This window comes from Tyto alba, unplaced genomic scaffold, assembly GCF_018691265.1.
Source record: "Tyto alba isolate M040663 unplaced genomic scaffold, T.alba_DEE_v4.0 Super-Scaffold_13, whole genome shotgun sequence".
NCBI lineage: Eukaryota > Metazoa > Chordata > Aves > Strigiformes > Tytonidae > Tyto > Tyto alba.
Genome location: NW_024881275.1, coordinates 33,576,293 through 33,598,773, shown reverse-complemented (window position 1 = coordinate 33,598,773; position 22,481 = coordinate 33,576,293). Strand labels below are relative to the sequence as shown.

At 41.0% G+C, this 22,481-nt stretch overlaps 1 protein-coding gene across 5 annotated transcripts in view; it reads right to left on the bottom strand.

Moving 5' to 3' along the window:
• Positions 1-22,481, bottom strand: part of TLE4 (TLE family member 4, transcriptional corepressor) — a 101,316-nt gene that overhangs the window by 7,394 nt on the left and 71,441 nt on the right. For all 5 annotated transcript variants that reach the window (XM_042787592.1, XM_042787593.1, XM_042787594.1 and 2 more), the window contains 6 exons: positions 6,974-7,093; positions 6,356-6,409; positions 5,548-5,700; positions 4,147-4,279; positions 3,717-3,910; positions 3,450-3,526 (listed from right to left, as the gene is read on the bottom strand). In XM_042787592.1, the coding sequence (XP_042643526.1) occupies positions 3,450-3,526; positions 3,717-3,910; positions 4,147-4,279; positions 5,548-5,700; positions 6,356-6,409; positions 6,974-7,093 (731 nt within the window). The remainder of the gene's footprint in view (positions 1-3,449; positions 3,527-3,716; positions 3,911-4,146; positions 4,280-5,547; positions 5,701-6,355; positions 6,410-6,973; positions 7,094-22,481) is intronic.

The following is a 22,481-nucleotide window of genomic DNA, read 5'->3' as shown; positions in this document are numbered from 1 at the left end:
CACTGTCTACGAATGAAGTGAGCTTTTACCACTCATGCAATGATCATGAGCGAGGATACACGACGCCACTCTTAAACTTGAGGCACAAGGAGACCACCGCATGCACAGAAGGGAAGGAAGGTCAGGCCAGGGCCCCCTGGAAGACAGAAATAGTTGGCTGGCTGCTGCAGAGCACAGTGGTTAGCTAAGCGCCAGGGCACGCCTGGTTGCTCCCTTATGGAATCCGATGTGTAAAGCCTCAGCTGGACCGACACCAAGCTGCCCCGAGCGCACCGCCGGTCCCACGGCCCTTGAGAAAAACTGCCCAGCGCTGTACCTAAGGGTGCAGTGAAACCTCCATCAAGGAGTTAAGTCCCCTCCAGGCATGGCTGCTGACATCTGACAGGACAAACCAGCAAAAACGCACTGGATTTTTTTTCCTTTTTTTGGGGCTTGCTGCCGTTTTTTTTTTTTTTTTTTCCTCCTGCGTGGACCTGACACAACGACTACAAATCCCGATTTCTCTTGCCAGAATCAGGGCTCTGAGAAAGAATGTGTTGTGCGACTGCCAGTTATGCCACCTGTGAATAACCTATCAACAGCTTCATCTCAAAATATTTTCCAGGGAGAACAGTCAGGTTGTGAAATTGTCTTGTTCTGAGATGCTACCTGGCACACCACATCTACTACAAGAACACAAACTTTATAAGAAGATTCACATACACATACCAAGGTATGCTTAAAGGAAGGCTTTAATTTCCTTAGACCCCAAAAAATCATCATAGTACTGAATGAAAAATCCATTGTCACAATGGTGGGATGAGAAGAGCTCACAAAAAAAAACCCCAAACATTTTGTGAGAATACTTAGGAAGATCACTTCCTTAATTGTTGCTTCAAAGTCACCGAAGAAGGCAGTCTTCAGAATTTAACTACTGAATCTGTTATTTCAGATTCATAGTGCATTAACACTAGAATAATTTTCAGAGGGACAAAATGCAACTGCATTTTCACCTTTCTGCCCTATTCCCAGAGCTCTACACTCTCTTCTCATCCTGCGCTCCATTTCCTTGTTCTGGCAGGTCTGAGTGACAGATCATATCATCCTCCTCCATTTTTTGACATTTAAACACATTCAGGAAAGGGAAGGACAGATTTCTGTGGTTGTCAGAAGCAGCAAACTGCCTATAAGAGTAGAATTAGGGTTTGATTATCAGCGCAGAAATCTGAAATATCTTCCTTGTTATCCCCCTAATTCCTGTTTGCTGCAGTAAAGTACTGAAAAAAGCACCTGATGGTCACCTGAAATCTCTGACAAAACAAGTGGAACTTCATTATCATCTTTTCTGATTTCTGTATGCAGTCACTCTCTGCAGAGCCATGTTGAGCAGTGAGTGTATGATACTTTTATCAGCCAAAGTGACTTTTAGCATGCTTATGAAGTACACAGTGAACATATTTAACAATTAGAGAAATAAAGCTTAGATCTGAAGTGTTCTGTGACTACATTATTCTCACTCTTATTCATGACTTCATACCAGTATGTGTGATTAAACTGTTGCTTTGTTGCTTGATTTGGTTTTGTCATGGTTGAGTGTTTTTAGTGGGTTTGTTTTCTTTTTTCACTCTAAGAACTAACACCACATGTTGCTTATTTGAAGTACACTAAATATGTTACAAGTATGTGACATTATAAACACCTGGAGAGCACTTTTTCTACTTTTCACATTAGCTACTTTTTTTATTTATACATTGTACAACCCTCAGCGTTTTGATACATCTCCAAAGTGAAAAGAGTTACTAGGGGCCAGATCCCTGATGTGCCACACGCTGCCTGCTCCATTTCAACACACTCTCAACAGTGCAAAGAATTCACAAAACTTTCACTCTAAGGGAAAAGAAAGAATAAATGAGAAAGCAACAATCCTGAATGATAGCTGCGAAAAGTACTGCACTTAAGATGAAGAAAAATCAACACAATCATGCTAAAACAACCACAGATTTCAAAGGTTTCAAGCCTTATGGCAGACAAATGACAGCTACATTTAGACGTTTAAACCAGCCATCAATATGTCAACAACATTCAAAAACCTTGGATATGCACCAGAACTGAAACAGTTTGATTTCAGTTTGCCTCACATTTTATTCCCTCCATCTCTAACACAAATGAGATGTGAGCAGGTAGGTCTCCACATCCCTGGTATTGCCATTTCTCAGACCACAGCAAGCAAAACCTGGTAGAGTTTGTCGCCCTCCACCAAAGATGAACCTGAGCCCAGCAAACATTCAAACATTACATCAAGACGTTTCTAAGTGCCCGCTGCTTGTGTAGGATGAAGATCTGTGCCCCACAGGACTTTTAATGCAAACAGCTGGTCTGGAAGCTGCAGCACACCAGTTTCCATATTTGACTTACGCAGCCACCCAAGAGGGTGGCGAAACTAGCAGGAAGGTCAAATTGAGGTGGTAACTAGTGTGTGACATCCAAGAGAGCTGGACATGGTTTATGATTTGTGTGACCCATATGTACAAGAGGAGTTACAGGTACTAGGGCTCATCGGTTGTCACTATGTTATTAATCCCGTGTGTCCACAAGCTCACTGGCAGATAAGCTTATGCATTTACTCACATCCATTCAAGTGTATGACTACACACCAAACTCTCCTCCACAAAGACATTCATACATACAGAAATGAGAGGAGGAATGGCACAAACATCCCCTGCCCTTCACACTCTCCAGTATTAGCTGGCCACTTTCCCACAAGTGTCATGCACGATGTGGAACTGGAGGACCCTTACATAAAATCTGGATGAATATCGTTTGCATCGCTGTTTCCCCTCTCTAATTCAAGAGGGATGTGAGCAGAGCGTTCTTCATATCTGTGTAATTCTTTTTCCGAGGCTCACAACAAGTGAAGCCTGGTAGAGCAGGTGACCTTTTACAGTCAGTTCCACCAAGGATGAATTTGAACATTATGATACAATAATTCTTTCCAGTATTTTCAATCAAACAAAACATCTCAGTGTTCCTTTCTCTGCACACTGCTGTATAGAGCAGCTGATAAGTTTGCAAATAATTGCAAGGCTTTTGTGAACAAAGAATTCATTTTTTTTAAACTGAGAAGCAGAGTACAGTAGAGATGGAAAGCTGACATCCTGTTCCAGTTTGTATTTCCATATAAGACCAACCAGTCAGACTCAGCATGAAACACTCGAAGGTCAGCTCCTTTTTCCACTTACTTGTGTCTCCCTTACTCTGTACCACCCAGTCCTTGTTGGCTGCTATTAGTCTTCAAAACAAATTTACAAACGCAACTTTAAGATTACACAGTGTTTCTCCTGCCCTTGGCAAACAGCTGTATTTATTTCTATTCATACAATAGTTTTCAGTAGCTAAGGGGAATTCCAAACAGCAAGGGAACACAACTTCAACAAATGATTGACTTTTAAAGTTGAATGTTTGATACTCACGGTTTTCCTCCTGGAATGCCTGTGAGATTGGGAGGGATGCCTGGGACTCGCATGTGATGATGTGGATCAAAACCAACCTGTAGTTTTCCCCAAGCAAAACAAAAAGGTGTATTAAAGATGGAGTTAGGCAAAAGAAGTCTACTTAATCCATGTTCTCCAAAGTGTACTCCCTAAACTACAAGGAGACTGAACTAGATTTAACCCTGCAGGTCTTACATTCAATACAAACTGCTCTCAACACCGGACACGCTAGTGGCAAACACTTACCACTGGAGATCTCCCATAAGCTGCTGCTGCTGCTGCTGCGGCTGCTGCTGCACTCATTTGAGGGGAAATATTGTGTAGACCGGCATAGGCAGCTCCAGGACTGGTCAGCTCCCCATTCATACCAGCATGTGGCACAATCCCAAATGGGGTAGGATAAGGACATGGCACTGCCATTGGTGTCCTTAAACCTGAAGCTATTGAGGGCAAAAAGTAAGAGAGAAGTCACACAGACAGCCCAGACCCATCAGATGAAATAAGTTTGGCAAAGAGCAGAATATATATGTACATGTTGTATTAAAGTGCTGAAGAACCAGCTCAGCATACAGTTTAAGCAGCTGTAAAACACTGCCTCGTCACTGCAGATTTAAAGGGAGCCTGGTTAGGGACAAACGGCCACCGTTTCACACCATCAAAACATACCGACACTAACCTAGTGGGTCCACACCTGGGGGCTTGCCAGGCACTGGCCTCAGTCCGGGAGTGGAGTTGCTACCTGGAGTAGGGGCATCAGTCCGTGGAGTCGGAGTATTTGATTTAGACACAGGAGTGGTAGATTTCTCATTCTAATCACCAAAAAGGAAAAAGGAAGACAGTTTGTTATTCATTTTAATTCTTCAGCTAGTGGTTGGAGAGATTGCCACCGACAACCAGAGTGTGTGTGATTAGTGGTATTTAGCATTTGCGTTTGGGTGCCAACAGTCCCTGGCAATGAAGAGAAGCTGCAGAGACACTGAAAAAGATGGGATGGTTTTGGGAATTAACTACAGCCTTCACAGCTTTCCTAGCTGGGGGCATCCGTATGATTCAGAACGAGGTCAATGACTGAAAATCGTTGCCGTCTGACAATTACACTGGCAGCATCTGTGAAATCTGTCAGTGGTCTCACTCTGCTCATGGTGGACCTGCTCCCATTACAATCATGAGTTTCTGTGAGTGGCAACTGCTGGGTGGACAAGAAGAGCAGGGAAAAAACCCACAACTGACCAACAACTCATGCCTCAGATGTGGTGCTGGAAACAGGATGGAGACAGTAATGGGTATAAAGTCAGGAACTGTGCAGTGCCACTCTTGTGACAAGCTTGTTCATCGGACAAACCACTGACTCCCGGTCCTGAACCTGCTATTCCATCACCTTTCCTGAGCACTACATTCACTTTAAGCTTTCTTGTTATTTATTTTATTTCTTTAAATAATTGCATATCCTGACCTGGGAAGAACTGAGAAGGGAGCTACTGTGCAGCTCAGAAAGGTGATTAACTGTGGTCACAAACAGGAAAGGAAAGAACACCCCCGACTAGCAGGCAGCTCTTTTTTTTTTTTTTTTTGCATTGTGATTTGCGATGCATGTCAAAGAAGGCTCTTGTAAATGACAGATTACTTTTTAGATAGAAAATAAAAATTACTGTTGTTGTATATGGCCTGGTAATTCAAACAAAGCTAACAACCAAATCACATCCAAGCAGGGAACTGAATTTGCTATAAACCACAGCACACAAAAACAGCCCAAGGAACCCCTGTGTACTTTTAGTTATTCTCAGAATGACAGTTTTTCATATGGGGGAGGAGAAAAACACCTCTCAGCACAGCACATCTATCATCTATCCACACCACCAGTGAAAAAAACCTCTCACTAACCCAAAAAAAGGGTGTAGACTCTCTCCTTACTGTTTTATTGAATTCCCTTGAAGAGATAAATTAAATCAAATTTTAAATAGATGCTTCATAGTGCTTTACTGACAGCTGAGGAAATCCAAATCATGTCCAGACAGAAATCCAGTAAGCATGTGTTTCAGCATATGATCATGGGTTAGGAGCATTCTGAAGCACTTACAAGGCTAAGTTCTTTGGATTTGGAGGAAGGAGTACTGCTGGAGGACGCAATAGACGCCGGACTAATTGGTGCATCTTTCTTCAGCAGTCGAGTCTTGTCCAAGCCATTCTCCCGTGGAGAGTGTGCTGGGCTCCCCCGGGGGGAGGAAGGATCCTAAACATCAGCAACGTGGATTAGTATAAAAACTTTATACTAGCCACTAGTGCTTGTCGGGAGCAATTCTTACTTTGGAATGAAGATCCTTCATAAAAAGTGACATTATCCTTCAATTTGAAATCGATTTAGCTGATAAAATTGTAAAATCAAAATGGAATATGAAAGACAACTTTTTTTTTTTTTTTAAAGAAAGAAGGTCTTAAAATTTGATGCCATTAACCATGAAAAATAATGTTAAAAATCTATGGATATTGAAATAGGCATGTAAACCTCATTCGTCAGGTGACAGACTGAAAAGGTTTGAGGCACTTGGCGGACCTGATAAAGTACACAAATGAAGTCATTGCCAGAGTGAAAGAAAACACTGATACCGTTACAAGCTGCATCCTATCTGCTGCATTGAACTGGCTTCCAGTATCTCAAGCAGACCTTTGGCTCATACAAGAAACAAAAAGGTCCTTTGTATAAGTAAGTGTTACAGATCTGATTTGCATTCTAAAGAAAGATGACCTGACTTGATTCCCTCAGGCATTTCAAGCTACTTTATGAAGTCAAAGGCTATAATCTTATTCATATACCCAATATGCACACAAACCACTGAAGACACACCATCACCAGCACTGTAAGGTAGAAAAACCACTTTTGTGTATACCTCATTGGAAACATCAACTACCAAGTTGTCATCGCTCTTTTCACCATCGCTGTCCTGCAATGACAAATCACAATATGGTAAAAAAAAACCCTATTTAATATCCCAATGTCTCTTAAGTACTAAGAAAAAATAAACCAAGGAAATGCAAGGCTGCTCACAACTATGAAACAGAGCACTTATATTTACCAAGCTTTTTTGGCAATAGAATTGTAATATTTAGGTCACCTATAGGGCTTCTGCTTAAGAGGTTGCCACAGCTATAGCATTCTTCCCAGTTTTCACATTGGTGAACAAGGACAAAGGATGAAAATCCTCATCCAAAGTTGCATTGCACTGAGAAATGGAGCCAAGCTAGAGTCCAGATCTGTCGAGTCCCAGCCTAACTAATGCTCAGTCTTCTTGTCACACTCCTTCCAGGTGCTCTGTATTTATATTGTTAAAAACACTATCAATCCTACACACTGAAACCTTCCACCCAGCACAGATGTTGGAGGCAGGCACTAAGAACCTGTTAAAAATTTGACCCTCAATTTTAAAATTAGTTATGCAGCAGGAATCAGGTGAAATTACAGAGGGAGACTTAAGTTCAACAATTCATAATAGAGACAATTTACTTACGTAACGAGCTGCCATTTCCTTCTCTTCTGTTTTCTGCTTTTTACTATCTGAAGGATAATCTGTGGAATTTCTGTGCTTTTCTGCTGTTCTGAAACTGGCTGAGGGAGATACAGAAGAGCTCTGCAGTCAGAAAAGAGACCACGAAAACATCATCAGATGGTCATTCAAAACAGTGGTTCACTTGTCACTATCCTTCAATTCAACCTAACCCAATAATATGATTTGGAGTTGTTCTCACAGATAGCACTTTGGGTTTTAATCAGTGCTAACTACCCAGCAAGTATCTTGTGTTAGAAGTGCACAATGCATTGCAAGAGACAGATAAAGGCGATCAGCTGACAGATCATAGTTGCTATCTGCAGTGTCAACAAGATGAATGTAGAGCTACTTTGGACCCTTTTATTAATACTGTGCATTGGCCTGCTTTTGGCTTGTTTCCTCAACAAATATTCAGGGTTAAATCAATACTCCCAGAAGAGGAGGGGTGGGTGTGTATGCGTGCGTTTGCCTGTGTAAATCAAGAAGAACAAAGTGGCTCCAGGTAAGTCACACTTCAGCAAACATCTGAATGAAGATTTCTAGCAAAGAAAGCAGCAAGCTTCTGAACAGTTTCAAAGCTGGAAAGAAGAGGGGCAAACACCTAAGCCATCTTATTTTGGCACCTTTTACAATTAGAGGCTGTGCCTGCAGTAGACAGAAACATAACACAGTGGCTCAGTGAGTCTCTTGCCATACTGCAGCCCTCGCTTAGTAATGATCATTAAGGAGCACACACACAGGACCAGAGAGAAAGGAAGGTAATACGTACTGTATGCACTGTCATCCAACAATTCTACTCTACTCCTTTCAACAAGGCAGGCGACATTTATCAAGTCCTACCATGTTTCCAAAGCTTGGTGTAGCCTGTATTCTGGTATACAAATAAGGAAGTAATGAAAGATGCAAAGTTCCCTCTGGGATTGATTTCAGCAGCAGCAGCAGCTTTTGGCCCTAATTCAGGAAAGCATTATAAGCATGCGCTAAACTTTATATCACACTGAAGTCAATGGTTGAATGTGCTAAAGTAAGGATGCGTTCAGGCGTTTTGCAGAATTGGAGCTGACAGGAGTGAAGATGAAAGTAATTTTCAGTTGAAACCCTGCTGTTTCCATCTCTGTCCTCCTTACATAAAGGGGTAGGAGGAACAACAATCTTGTCCTTACTGCTGGATTTTAGATCCGCCCATTCATTCAGACACACTGGTTTTGGTGTTCTTCCTTCACACACTACGGACAGTCGTTGTTCCACATAAAACTGTACCACTCAACAATTTGGTTTTGGGTTTTTCAGTGCACGCCTCCCTAGGTTTATTTTATAGCTACTACCTGGAAAGAAAACCAAGAAACAAGCATTCACATTGTGCAACGTCTGTTCCACCACTATGACTGAGTTTCTTCTTTTCCTTAATTTATTACACCACAAAATTCTGGTAAGGATTGAGAATACTCAATCACAGCAGTTAAACTGTAATTGTTGCCCAAGTTGTATGAGAGAACATTCCTCCCTGCCGAGAAACTCAGGTCCTCCTCTCCACTTCTCCAAAATTTCCAATTCTTGCCAACAGCACATCAGATTAACGAGTGGTGGAATTTGCAAAAATCTTCCATCTTTCTGACTGGTAACTGTTAATTAATTACCCTCTAAGTACACTGAGTGGAAATAAAAATTTTAGAACAAAGCTAGGGCTGAACACAGGCTGTGCCTTTCTCATTTGACTGCCTGCCCACCTCCCTCCCTCTTTCTCTGTGACATTATAAAATAGGTAGACAAGCATTTCCCAATCTGAGCAAATACATCGTGAAGTGCGTTCACTGATTTAGCTTTAAAGTGAACCATTAATACACTATTATAGCAAATGACACAAACTAACAATGTTATTTTTTGGTCAGAGACAGTAGTGGCAGTAGGCACAGAAGCCCTTAAAATAAAGGCCAAGTAGAAACGCAACATTAAATGAACTGATGGCTTGAAAAATGTATTTGTTTACTGCAACAATATAGCATAGTATTTTGCAAAAGATTTTAATAGTATGCTCCTATTATATTTATATTCATTTACAATTTGGTAGGCAGTAGCTTGTAATGTGAATTCAATTCATTATTTCTCAACTTCACCCTACAGAAAGCAATTTGCTTTAAAACGAAGAAAAATAATCACCAGTAAACTACAAATTAGAGTGGTGTCTAAAGAATTAAACTACTGCACTTATTTAAATAGAAATATTTATTTTCATTAATTTGAAACCATACAGTTTCATTTTTCACCATCTAGTTAGTTATGTGCTATAGATACCATTTTAATCTTTGATTTCACTGCTTAATAAAGTAATAAATTAAAGCTCCCTACTAGAATGATAAAGTAGCTAATTATCACTAGCACATAAACGATGAGCACCACATTGGGCACTGGGGCAATGCGCACTGCTTAATGGTTTTATTGCTTCAAAGTTGGATCAGACCTGATACCAATATGAAAAGCTATTGCTGCAGTATCTCACCTGACATTAGGAGAAAAGCAGAGACAACTCCCGTATGAACAGCAGGCAGAATCTGATTTCCTGCACTGAAATTTAGCCGATGTATTAGGACTAACATGATTTTGCCTCAGAAATCAATTACTACAGAACAAATCCAAACATGCTCTCTTTTAACTGTCCCACCCCTTTCCTTAAATGAAGCCAATACTTCTGCAGTACTAGCTTCTTTTCCTTTTAAACATGTAATGCACCTGACACATCTCTGACTTCATGGGATCTCTGGTATTGGTGCAGACAGATGTAAATTCATGTCTTATGCTAAGAAATAAAGATAGGTCATGTGCGTAGCAAATGAGCTGTGGTCTAGATCTTCCTCTGGACCTAACACTTACTCATTTTCAGTGTGCAAGGGACAACATTATTAACCATACTGAGTTCCCACCATTGTCTGCAATAGCTTTTCAGCCTATAAATGCTTGTAAGGATCCAGCTTTGGTGAGAAATACTGAGATGTAACCATGTCCTCGTGGTCTCCACTGACATCAGATTCCTACATATAATCCTGTGCCCACCCACATCTTGGTTCCTGAGTGTGCAGGTCTACGTACTACAAGAGAGGCCCTTATATTTGCAGACTGCGCAAGAAAAACTCCATCGAAGCACACTGTTTAGCTGTCAGACTCTGCCCTGTTCCTTGATTAAAACATCAGCGTGCTCCTAACAGCTGCCTTTAAGAAGCTGGAATAGGATAGCTACTTAGAGAAATTAAGTGATTCAGTATTATGGCTTGGCAGGCTGTAACTTAATGGGCCAGAGTACTCATTTTAGTAACTATTAAAATTTATAGAGAAATAAAGCCTTTTCACACTGCTGTTTTCTTCAATAAAATGCGTTAATCTACAACAGAGTATCACTCCCCTACTAACCAACACTGAGTTTGCTCACACACAATAATTAGATCAGACGTAACAAGAATACTCTTTGGTAGAAGTAGGTTATGTTTAGTTTCCAGTTTAGCAAAACGTACCAGTTTTTCATATTCTGCTTAGGTAGAATGTTTTTATTCATGTTAAATACACCACAAAACTCTGACAAAAACAACTGAACATACATGTTTACAGAAAGGCTGAGCAGGTTACCTTGTACACATAATTTGCTTAAGAAGTGGAACAGTGTCTTTTGAGTGCTGGACCCACTGCATCTTTTGCACTAGGCTGTAAAGCATGGCACGCTATGCTTCAGCCTCTGTTTTGGCCACTGCTAAGCACTGTGATAACTGAAAAGATCTTCCACCACAAGGACCACTCTCTTTTCTCTCCAACAAGGGCAGGGTGCTGCTCCCTGTGGAGTGAGTACCAGTGACACACACACACAAATTAAATGAGTATAAGGAGGGCCATACAAGTTTCTTACGCAGCCATAAAATTCTCACTGGTAACAGGACAAACATCATCATGCTCACTGTCTATTTAGGAAAGTCAATACTTCAAATTGCTAGGAAAAGAAATAAAAATTTCATCATTTTACCCCCAACTTCCACTGGAAGTTAGTTGCATTAACACAGATGAATGACACTGCAAAACATGGCAGAAAAGAAATCAACATGGTCAGACTGCACAGCCATCCAACTGCTCTCAAACCCTGCAAGCCCCAACTCCTCACATGCTAACTCCTGCAGATGAAGACCTGGTCTGAGCAGACTAAGTGATAAATAAATGAAATCAGTGTTAAAAGTAATGACTAGAGATGACAGGATGAAAAGCCCTCCCACATGATAGAGGTGGTAACTCTTTAAAGCATTCACGAATATGACCATTCCCCAGCGTACCCTTACTACTGTGCCAAAATGATGTATTTGGAGTGTAATAATTAAAACAGTAATTCCCAACAAAGTGGGAATTACGAGATAATTGACCATCTTGAAGTATTAAGCAAACTGCAGTAAAAGCCAAGGATGCTCAACGCTAAGGTCAATTATGGTATAATTATCTGAATGACATTACTGCTGTTATAAAGTCTGTTGAAAGTATAAAAGCAACTATAAAAAAGGATACAATATGCATCGCAGGGAAATGACCAGGCAGTAATGCTGCTTGGTTGGCTGGTGCCAATGCTATAGATGGACATACTGGCGCTGGAGTTTGGACTTGGTCACTGCTCCAGGCTTGGAGCACTGAGGTCTCAAAGGTAAAACTGTATGCTTAAATCAAAAACGAAAAAAACAAACAAAAACCAAACCAAACCAAACCAAACAAAAAAAAAAAAAAAAAAAACAAAAAAAACAAACAAAAAACAACAAAACCAACCAACCAAAAAAAAAAAAAAACCAACCCAGTGCTGTGACTTCTCACATGCCAGGGATGAGACTGAGACTGCTCTAGTAACAAGTGGTACAAGATGGGAAAGGTCCCACCAGAGAGGTGACAGGACAGGGTGTAAAAACACCCATGTGAGAGAAAGGGGCAGTCCAGAGCAGCCCACCAAGACCATGAGGCCAGGGAGAAAAACTGTAACCAAGAGTTCCCACACAGCAAACCTCCTGCATGGCTCTAACTGTAAGGCAACACCCATCTGCCAAAAGAAATGCATTCATTTACACATACACCCATAGGCAAAGGCACATTACTTTTATTAAACTGAGGGAAATGGTGTGAAATGCTGTGGGCTCCTCTGTAGACATCATATGGAGTGTTTGCATAGTGGTTGTGCTCCTGAGGTCACCCACACCTACACTGCTACTACGCCTTTTTGTTGTTATTATTACTATTACTACATTACCATTACTGCTATTACCACCACATCTCAGGATCCACTCCAGCCTCATGGATTTTGTGCTCTTTGCTTTCGTTTTCCAGCATCCGCTACCAGCCTCATGGATTTTGTGCTCTTTGCTTTCATTTTCCAGCACCCACCCCTTTGCTGCCTTCACTTAGGCAAGCGGATTCTCCTCACCATGCCTTTCTGTTAAGGTATATGCAGTGGGTTGTGATCAGGCTGACAGTCAGCCAGTACAGCCCAGCGCGCACCTCTCCTGAATGGCTCTCTAAAGCAGGGGAGGCTGGTAGCCAAGCATTGTTCCCACATACATCACCAGTCACAGTGAACTTTTTTAATATTTTCACCTCCCACTCTTTCAACTTCTTTCTCTGTTTATCCAAAATGAAAACCAACTTCCACACAGCCATACCATGATCATATTTTGTTGCGTTTTTGTTTTGTTTTGTTTTGTTTTTTTTTCCTTGTCTCATTCACTGTCTTTTCCCTGTAGCTGCGTTTTCAGATACTGAAGTCTCAGTAATTGCTAGCGAAAAATACTACTAACTAGCTGGGAAAGATAGAGAGCAAAGCTGGTTTTAGTATCACATGACTCTGCCTGAGCTAACTGGATTGAGTTTAGTAATCAAGCATGTGATAATTATTTTTAATACAAACTATGATTAAGATGCAAACTTTGAAGTTTTATATAGCATTTTTACCCAACTAATTAACTTCACTAATTGCAAAATTAATGAAGTTAATTAGTGGGTAAGAGTGTCATAAAAAACATCAAAGTCTAGATGTGCAGTGCTGCTGCAAGAGCAATGAGACAGACATAAAGGAAGTCCAGAATAAAGAGAATGTGTAGGGTCAGCAGTCAGTCTTAGAAACATAAGTGATCTCAAAAGTTTTATGTGTACAGAAGTATAGATATGTATATACATTATGTATATGTGTGTGCAATTTCTTTAAAAATAACCATTTAACTGTTTACACTGGTGATCTGCTTGCCCTGGTGGTACCACTGCGATACTTAATCTGAGCTAACTGAAAGCATCAAAGTCTAGATGTCATGAAATGGGTGATAAAATGAACAATAGACTACTACAGTTTTACACGTTAATTCCAGTCATGTATTTCAACATAATCAATTTGATGGAAAAGCTAAGTGGGCCACACAACAGAAGTTAGAAATACCTAGCAATTTTGATGTATAATCCTATCAGCATGTGCTGTTGTTTCTCTGTCCCCTCCTGGTGTACAGGTGCATGGCAGTAGCAAGAAAAGTAGGTGTTTAAAGCAATGGTGAGGGCTGCTGGCCAGCCTTTCACAGATGGGTTTTTGCAATAAGTCTTTTAAAATACAGCTTCTCCAGTAATCACTGGCTGAAGGACATAACACACATAAGGCCTAATCACTACTGACACTGTGAGGGTCAAAGGATGGAGAGAAGAACCGATGCAGCTTAAGTACAAGCAGTGAAGCAGCAGAGGAACACAGCTGTGAGGCAAAAAGGAAAGACAGGTTTAGGTTAAAGTATATCTTCACACAGGCACATAAAGGTAGTGAAATCAAGAAGTGTGGCAAGAATAACAAGCACCCTTCAGTAAGCAAGACAGTTTGAACAAAGGACCTGGTTTCAGCAGGGAACAAAAGAAAAAGAAACAGATGGGCAGGAAAAGGAGTTAAACACTTCTGATCGGTTTACAGAAGCTTCAAAGTTCACAGATTACATTTACCATCAAGTCTGCTCTCGTCCACATCTGCCAACTCATAAATACTGAATTTAATTGATGGTAACACAACCCAGGCATTGTCAAACATCCTCCCCTTTAATCCACAGAGCAATTCACCTGATCCATTCTCCATTCATCACCCTGTTTCAATCTCCTCCCCTTTGAACAGACCCCAAACTAAGACCACATGCTTCAGCACACAGCAGAGCAGGTAATTTGGAGGCAGTGGAAAGATTTGCAAGAAAGTGTTAAGGCACAAAATTGCAACTGGTGTAGGCAATATGGCGGGTGAGACCCAGGGCACATGCAGGCTGAAAAGGAACTGTGTCCCCAATGATCCCAGAAAAGATAAAGGCTCCCAGGTAACAACGGTGCAAGTGTGGAAATGCTACCAGACAGAGAAAACCAGGCTGCTAGCATTTTAGAAAGTACATGGCAAAATCCAGGACAAACCTGCACGTTGGTCATCACAACATACAAACCCCTAAATGTTACTTAAACCAAAATCAGCCACACTGAAACAGCAGGGTCAAAGTCCACCAAGTTATAGAGATTCAGAAGAACCAAGGGTAAACATAGTCATCTTCAGAAATCTGAGAAACAGAGCAGTGCCAAGGAAACACAGAACTACAGCTCTCCTCTCCTCAAATATTTATTTGGGGTTCAAATTACTGGTCTTTCATATTTCCTTCAGCAGAGACCTGAAACAGTTAGAGCAGCTCCAGCAGAACAGAAACAGAAGAGAGGAGACTGTTGGGAGTTAACTAGGGAGACAGAGTGAGGGAGAGCACGCAATCACAGGATAAGAGAAAAAGCTCGACCAGCCAGAGCATTCAATGCAGCAATTTAATTGCAGGCTCACCACTGTGCAAGGGAGAGAGCAGGATAACCACCAGCCTGCATCACAGGCTTTGATTCAGTGACGTGCCACTACACAAGGAAAAGCAGAGTGCTCCATAAGCATTCTTCAAAAGCCAGTAACTGAAGCGCACTGAAAATTCCCAACATCCAACATACCTCCAGAATATTAATACTAATTACATTTTCATAGTGACTGAATTTAAGGAGAACACACAAGGTAATTCGGTTAGTTTTTAGAACAGTAAGAGAACACTAAAGAGGGAATGTTTTATGAGAGCCATTAAAGGCCTGTGTCAGTATGCTTTACACTTTGTTAAAAAATACCTATAAGAATCATGAAATCCCTCTGAGGAATAACTGCCTTTTGCTTAGAGACCTCTTTTCAGACTGAGTACCACAGTAAAACTGTTATTCTTTCACTTTGCACAGTGATTAAAATGGACTGTACGGCACTGAGCCAAGCTGACCACGAACACTTTACTGCAGCTGCTCAAGCCACAGGGGTTATAAAAATCTCGTCAGTGCTGGCAACAGAGGTTAGGAGGTAAAAATTACACACACCTACGCCCCCCAGATTTTCCATGTTAAAGTAGTAATGATCAGGCTTTAAGCTTTGTCTTCTCCGGGGATGGCTAAGTGGATTCGGTTTTCATGTGACAGGTCCTAACAACTTTCTCCTGGGATTTATGTTCCCTATCTAATTCTTTGTTTTGACCAGAAGGATATAACCTAGCACTAATTAGCCTTTTTTTTTTTTTTCTTTTTGCTTTAAAACCACAGAGATCATGTCTGAAGACACTCCCATGAGACACTCCATTTGGCTGCTTTCAATGAGGTATTGTGCCCCAGTGTCCCATATTTTTTGTTTTGGTTACATCTAACGTAGGCTATATTCATGGCAAAGGCATCAGGTTTGAGTTTTCAAATTTCTGTTCCCTTCCAATCTATTCATATGTAGCAACCCTTCAGGGAAAAACACTTCAATTTTCTTCCCTTATGCCTGATTGTCTCTAATGGATTTTATAGTTGTTTTGCTGTAGAGATGACCTATGAGATGATAAGAAAACAACGCAAATTATTGTTTTAACTGAATACTTTACAGATAGAGCTTATGAACTCTTTCTACACTTCCTGACTTGTTCCCTCCCTTCCGCCCACTCTTAAACCTATTTGTTCCTGACTTGATCAGTAGAAAAGTGATGGGAAAAGAGGTAGCCTTCAAGAGGATACCATGATTACAAAAAGCACCTAAAATTCAATAGAAACATTCACTCCACATCCCGATTGCTTCAATCAGCAGAAACACATTCACATGCTTTTCTCAGATATTAACTAAGAGACTGGCAATTCACTCATCTCTTCCCCTCTCAGACCTTGTGTGGCTTCTGAAGACTCGATATACTTTATGCTTTTCTAGTACCTTACGTGATTTAGGAAGCCAGAGCCGCTATTAAGTGCCAGTGAAAACAGAATTCATTATCCAACTACCCTCTTAATTGGGCAGGTAGATAAAACATGGCTGGGTGCTACTAAATATTTGCAAATTCCAGTTTATGCTGACTGAAGCAAAACATTCGTTCAACCATCTATAAAAATTTATTCCAGAAAGAAATCTTTGAGCACTACTGTTCTCCTCTCTGTCCAAATAATATCCAAGCCCATTAAATCTGCCTCACTTCATCTATACTCACTTACTTGTGTTCCCAAGACCCTTGTTCAGGAAATTATCCCATTTCCTATTCAGGAAAGCACTCGAGCAGATGCCAGTTTTGAGGCACACACTTTGATCTCAGGAAAGTCACAAGACAGATAAAGAAATCAGAGGAATGTACATATGTGCTGAACTTTAGATGCCTACTGTGTTCTACCATGAATCTGGACCTCAGCCTGCTGCAAAAATAATTGTCCCCAGTCTCATTCTTCAAATCAAGGACTCTGGTAAGTGGAATGGATGGAGGAGTGGTGGGAACACAGATCCTGCAGTCAGCCTTAAAGCAGTTACATCAGTATATAATAGCACATTATATGAACACCTACTTTGAAGACTGAAAAAATAAAGCGCACGCTCCTTTCTGCCAGATTTTTAGATGTATTACAACTCCTGAACATCCTAGAGCTTTGCCAAGAGTAGCAGCAGCAGCTCTTACTTTCTGGGCCTTTCATTATTTATATTAGACAGTTCACGCTGTTAATTTTTTAAACGTTAAAAGCACAATCAAATACTAACTTCAGGCAAGCTGGAAATGTTTTGATGTCAGCAACGAGCAGCCAATACATTTTTAATTCAGGCAAGAGGAGAGAAAAAGCAAAAATCTTCCTCTTGTATTCCCCCTACACTCTGCCAAGTAGATAAGTGTGATAACTGGCATTCACACACATGACCTTCTGTTCTATTCAAATAAGTTATCTTAGATAATTTGTGAAGACTCTTCTCTCACATTTAAGTACTTCATACTACGATTCATCTTTCCCTTTGCTTTTGTTAAGAGAAGACTACAGTAATCCCCCTAAAACCGCATTCTGGCAAACGCTCCTAAATTATGTAATTCACTAGGTTCAACTCTACTGGTACAATCATTTTCAAGGAAGATGGGTATAATACATTATCATTATAGCTATACAATCCTGAATTGAATTTTCCTTGGCTGAATTTCTAACACTTTAATGCTGAAATTGATCTGTTTTAAAAACATCATGTGAAAGGTTTTTTAAATACCATACATGCTCAAGCTCTTTATTTTAAATGGTTTAGAAATGAGCTGGTGGAAACAGGAGAAAAAAAAATAAAATTAGTCTCATGTTCTCTAATATAGCATTAAGTACATTTTAAAGAACAACAGGCATGTTTCCAAACAAACTACTGCAGTATACAAATTACCCAGCAGGGATGGAAATAACAATACCTATGGTGTGGGTTTAGATCTGAGAAGTTGACATTTCATCAAGGTAGTCTAGGAAACCATTTTAAAAATTTATTTATAAAACAAAATGAAAGATGTTTACTGCCATTTGGGATGCCTCTAGAGAGAATGGCAAGTAACAAGTTTATTAAAATGACAAGTTCAAGGTACTTTTCCAGTTGATTGCAAATAACCTCTCCGTGAACCAATTAAGAGTGTGGAGATCAAAGGCTCAAGCAACACTATAAAACCAGAAGTTCCAGGGTTAAGGGAAAACCTTCCCAAGCTTCCTCAATATGGAAAATGTCCCTTAGCCAACATTCACTTGGGTGGTGCAACAGCGAAGACAAGCATTTTTTGACTTGCTTTGGAGTACGTTAAAAACCAACACCCATATTTTAAAGGACACCTAACCAAGCAGCTTGATTTTATGCACAGTCAGGGATTATTTTAGCTGTAAAGACTGATCCTGATGAGACTGAAGCAACTAGATGGCAAGAAGGCAAAAAAGGAGCTGGGAAGGATGCATGGAATAACTTGTAAAATGCGCTTCTCAGTTGAGAAGTGTTATTAAATCCCAGATTGCAGCAGTTTGTCAGTGCATTTCTTCTCCTTAGTACCTGCCAAGACCCTGACTTTTCAAGGCAGAGGTCAGAATAGCAAGCAAAGTGTTTCCTAATGGAAGGTTTGACTACTGTGATGATCTCTGCACACATCATCTTCGAATTTGACATCAACCTAGGGCATGCCTGTCCCGATCAGCGGGGACTTTACACTGAGCACACAAAGCACTGCCAGCAAGTCTCTAGCTAGAATTTAAGAGGCTGAGTTGTACGTCACACCACCATTTTTACTAACCAACATCTGGGCTGCTTGAGCAACAGCAGACTCAGTTTCCTTGCAACACCACCTTGCTTATCCTCAGTAATGAGCTAAATCCTGCCCTAAGACATCAAAAATCTTGAATTCTAAAGTGGGCCTTCATGAATGCTTCCTACTATGATAGGGACAGATTCTGAACATGCCCAGTCCATCCCTCTCCATTTCACTGTGCTCCCCTGCCCCTTTTATTACAGGGTAGGTGGTGAAGAACAGACTTCTAACATTTGTTGTGACTGTTAAGACCATCAGGCTGTTCACTGTGCATAGACTTTAGCTCTGACAGTAAACGTAAATTTCCATTTAAAGACACCTAGAGCACCAGATGGAGCCCTTACAGTGAGAAAGTGTAACAAGCTCTTTCACAGCAGGCACAATTGTATCTGGAGCTCCAGCCCACAGATGGAAATTCTTCTTCCCTGCCTACACACTCTCCCCGCAGGGCACTTTCACTACTGTCAAAAGTCACATTCCCATATGGACCTCTGGGGCTGCTCCCTCCGCAGCGGCAGTGGAGGAAGCCTGGGAGAGTCCCCCAGCCGTGCACCTTGCTAGCTGGCCGCGGAGCACCATGCCGACACTTCTGATCCAGAGCTGAACGATCTTGCTCTGCATATAGAAAATGGCACAGCCCTGCTAGTGCAGCCCCGGGCCAGAGGTTATGCGACGGGGAACTGCTCAGGCGCAGTGCTGAGCTGTCAGAGCCATGCTGCTGGTGGGTGGTGGGCTACCGAGATGGGTTAGCACTGGATCAGCCCTGGGGTTTTAGCAGTGTGCTTTGTGGCATGGTGTATATATATCTGCAGGGTGGCGGCTGGCTAGCCCAGGGGGGCATCACATGCGTGATCCACTTGTCAGGACCTTCTCAACAGTGCTGTGGGTTTCCACCGATACTCCGACATCTACAACCCCATGCAGTATTGAAGGACCCATGCCGTGTACAAGAGCAGTGTAATCACATCCCAAAGGAGGATGAAAATTCAACCAAAGCTTCTTTTCTGAAAAGACATTCAGAGATTAGGTAATCAACCAAAATGGGAATTAGCCCAAAAGGACTGAGCTGGCAAACTAGCCTCTATGAGCTTCCACCAGAAAAAAACACATGCATCCACTTGCCGTGAATGGGACTCAAATCCACTGAGAGGTTTCAAAAGCAAGAATTAGGTAAAAACAGACCACAAGGTAACACAGATGCCTAAGCAAAAAAATAAAACTGGGAATGATGGAACAATCTGTTTGTATTTGGGAAATCTAGGTTCAGTAGTCTGCTCTTTCGTCTCTTCGTATGAAGTCAATTAAGCCTCTTCATGCCTCAGTTCATTATCTATAAAATAGGGACAATTTCAGAAGCCTAGAGAGTGTTTCTTTCCCTTACAGGGTTGTTGTGAGGATTAATGTATTGAAGATTTGGAGGTACTCCAGTATCAGAGGGATGGATCTATGATATGACTGAAATAGAAAAATGGGGGGGGGGGGGGGGGGGGGGGCAGCAAAGAATCAGTCTTCCTTGTATCAGCAAAACACAACTAGATGAAGAGAGAAATCCAATCACTATAACAGAGTGCCTATACTAAACTCCAGAAACTAATAAATCTACAAAAAATAACTTTAGCCCATTTTCAGTTTGCATAAACCTCTATTACACAAACACAGGAGATGTAAGAGAGGAAACACTTCTGCATCGTGTGTAAAAAATGTCAGCAGCTAAACTCACAAGAACCTAAAGCCACTACATCTGAAATGTAACTAACTTAATACTCTGAACAAAATTTCAGGAAGAAAATACTGCTGGTGGTTGTTGTTGTTTTTTAAATTACCCACAAGTAACAGAATTAACCTGGAAATGTGCTATCTGCAAGCCTGTCTTTGAAATTAGTTTTCTGAAATTAACCTACGTATTTGAAATGTGAACAAAGCCAAACTTGGGGCTGTCTAATAAGCTCAAACCTGTACTTCAAAATGTATAAGGCCTTCTCAAACATAGCCAGATGTCACATAAACCTCCCCAATTTAAAAAATGCAAAGCCAGTCTTCCCATTGTTACTCCTTTTACTCTAGCCCACCAAGTACACAGTCTTTTATTGCTTTGTGCTATGCAGCACTTGCACTTAGAGCAGTCCGTAAGTAAGAAAAACAAACAGGGTGTGTGCTTATATGATTAAAATCCAATGTAAATTGTATTCAAAATATGTCCAGCCCACTGGCTTATGGCAAGTTGCCAGCGAAGACCTGTGCTGAAGATTGTGCACTGCTGATTTAGGGCATCATCTCTCTGTCATACTTCTACTTCAGTCTCAATACCTTACAGTTTCCTGTACTACATTATTGAATGCTCTTTCCCATCTCCACTCTTATTCCTGCCTGACCAGTTTAGCACTCCATTTTCTTACTATCTGACACCAGACTATGCAAAAAAAATCTTCTACCGTGATGCATAATCACTTTGTGATTTGGGTGAGCCCAATCCAATCTCAGCCTATGTGGTACATCCCTTCTCTCTCTTCCTTCTTGCTCCTGTAATAATTCAAAACTATTGTTACTCCAATTCAAGTTCTTTCCAGAAGCACTTTCCTGCTTCCTGGTCTTGGCTTCCTAAAACTCGTGCCTTCTGGTAAAGCACGGTTCAGGGTCCCTCTTACAGGTCTGCAAGTAAAGCAGATTAGCCTGAAGAGCTGACTCTTTGTGACCAAGTGCAGGGGAAAATGCATTTCACATGAAATCAGAAAACTATCCAAGCTTGATTAAAAAGGCAATACTGCAGAACATTCATAAGTTATTTTTTTCTGAATTCTTGCACAATTTAGATGATCCAAAACTGGATTTCTCAAATGCTCTGCACACATGATTATAGAATATATTTGTTTTGACTGGGCTTTAAGTCCATACTTTTCAGAGATTTCTCATTTTCCCTTCCTTCAAGGTTGAAATTTACTATGAGAACTTCTTCAGCCCCTGGTAGAATTGTTCAGGGTATTCCCCGACAAGGGAGACAAAAAGAATCGGTGATTCATCATGCACAGGCTGGTATTTACAGTAACACCACTCCCAGCACTTGTTTGCTGGAAATAGCTTGATATTTCTTCACTTTCTTTCAATATCTGTAGGATTAATAGCAAATTCACGTCCTGATCCCGCACTATTTAACATCTGGGCAAAATGCTTCTTGCTGACGTTTGCAGGGCTGTGGTTTGGCACAACAAACACACTGCATATTACAAGAAACCTTAGCAATGGCAGCAATAAAAAGTTATTTCTTCCTTATCTCTTTTTGTGGTTCCCTTCTTTTCTCATTGTGAAGAGACTAGGAACAATATGGCAAACATAACAAAGGGGAATAAAGAAAACACTCATGGATGATTGCTCAAAGTGAGTCCATAAATGCCACAATTACCTTGCTACTATGGCGTCTGGTTTTAGGGCAATTTGAAGCTGCATGAAGGCAGGCAACAAAGAAATATCTGCATATGACAACTTTGGTGCTCCGAAACCCTCAAATACCACCAGATGCGCATGCTACAGTGGAGGCAAGGAATACCTTTGTATGCCTTCAGACAGCAATACAAATCCGTGTCTTCTCCTTTCATTGCAGTGGTGTCTTTATCCCTGTGAACTCTATTTTCCACTTTCCAGTTGACCTGCACAACACTCTTGAGGTTGATTGCTAGAAGAAAACTATAGCCAGAATAACAAATATGAAGCATCTCTCCTGCCAAGTGATAAGACCTTCCAGACCACACACTAACTTCCTCCATGACCAGCCAAGATAGCCATATTTCACAACACATTAAATGCATTAAGGATCCCAAGGAAACAATACTCAGACACAAAACTCAAGAGCCAGAGATGGTTAGAACAAACTC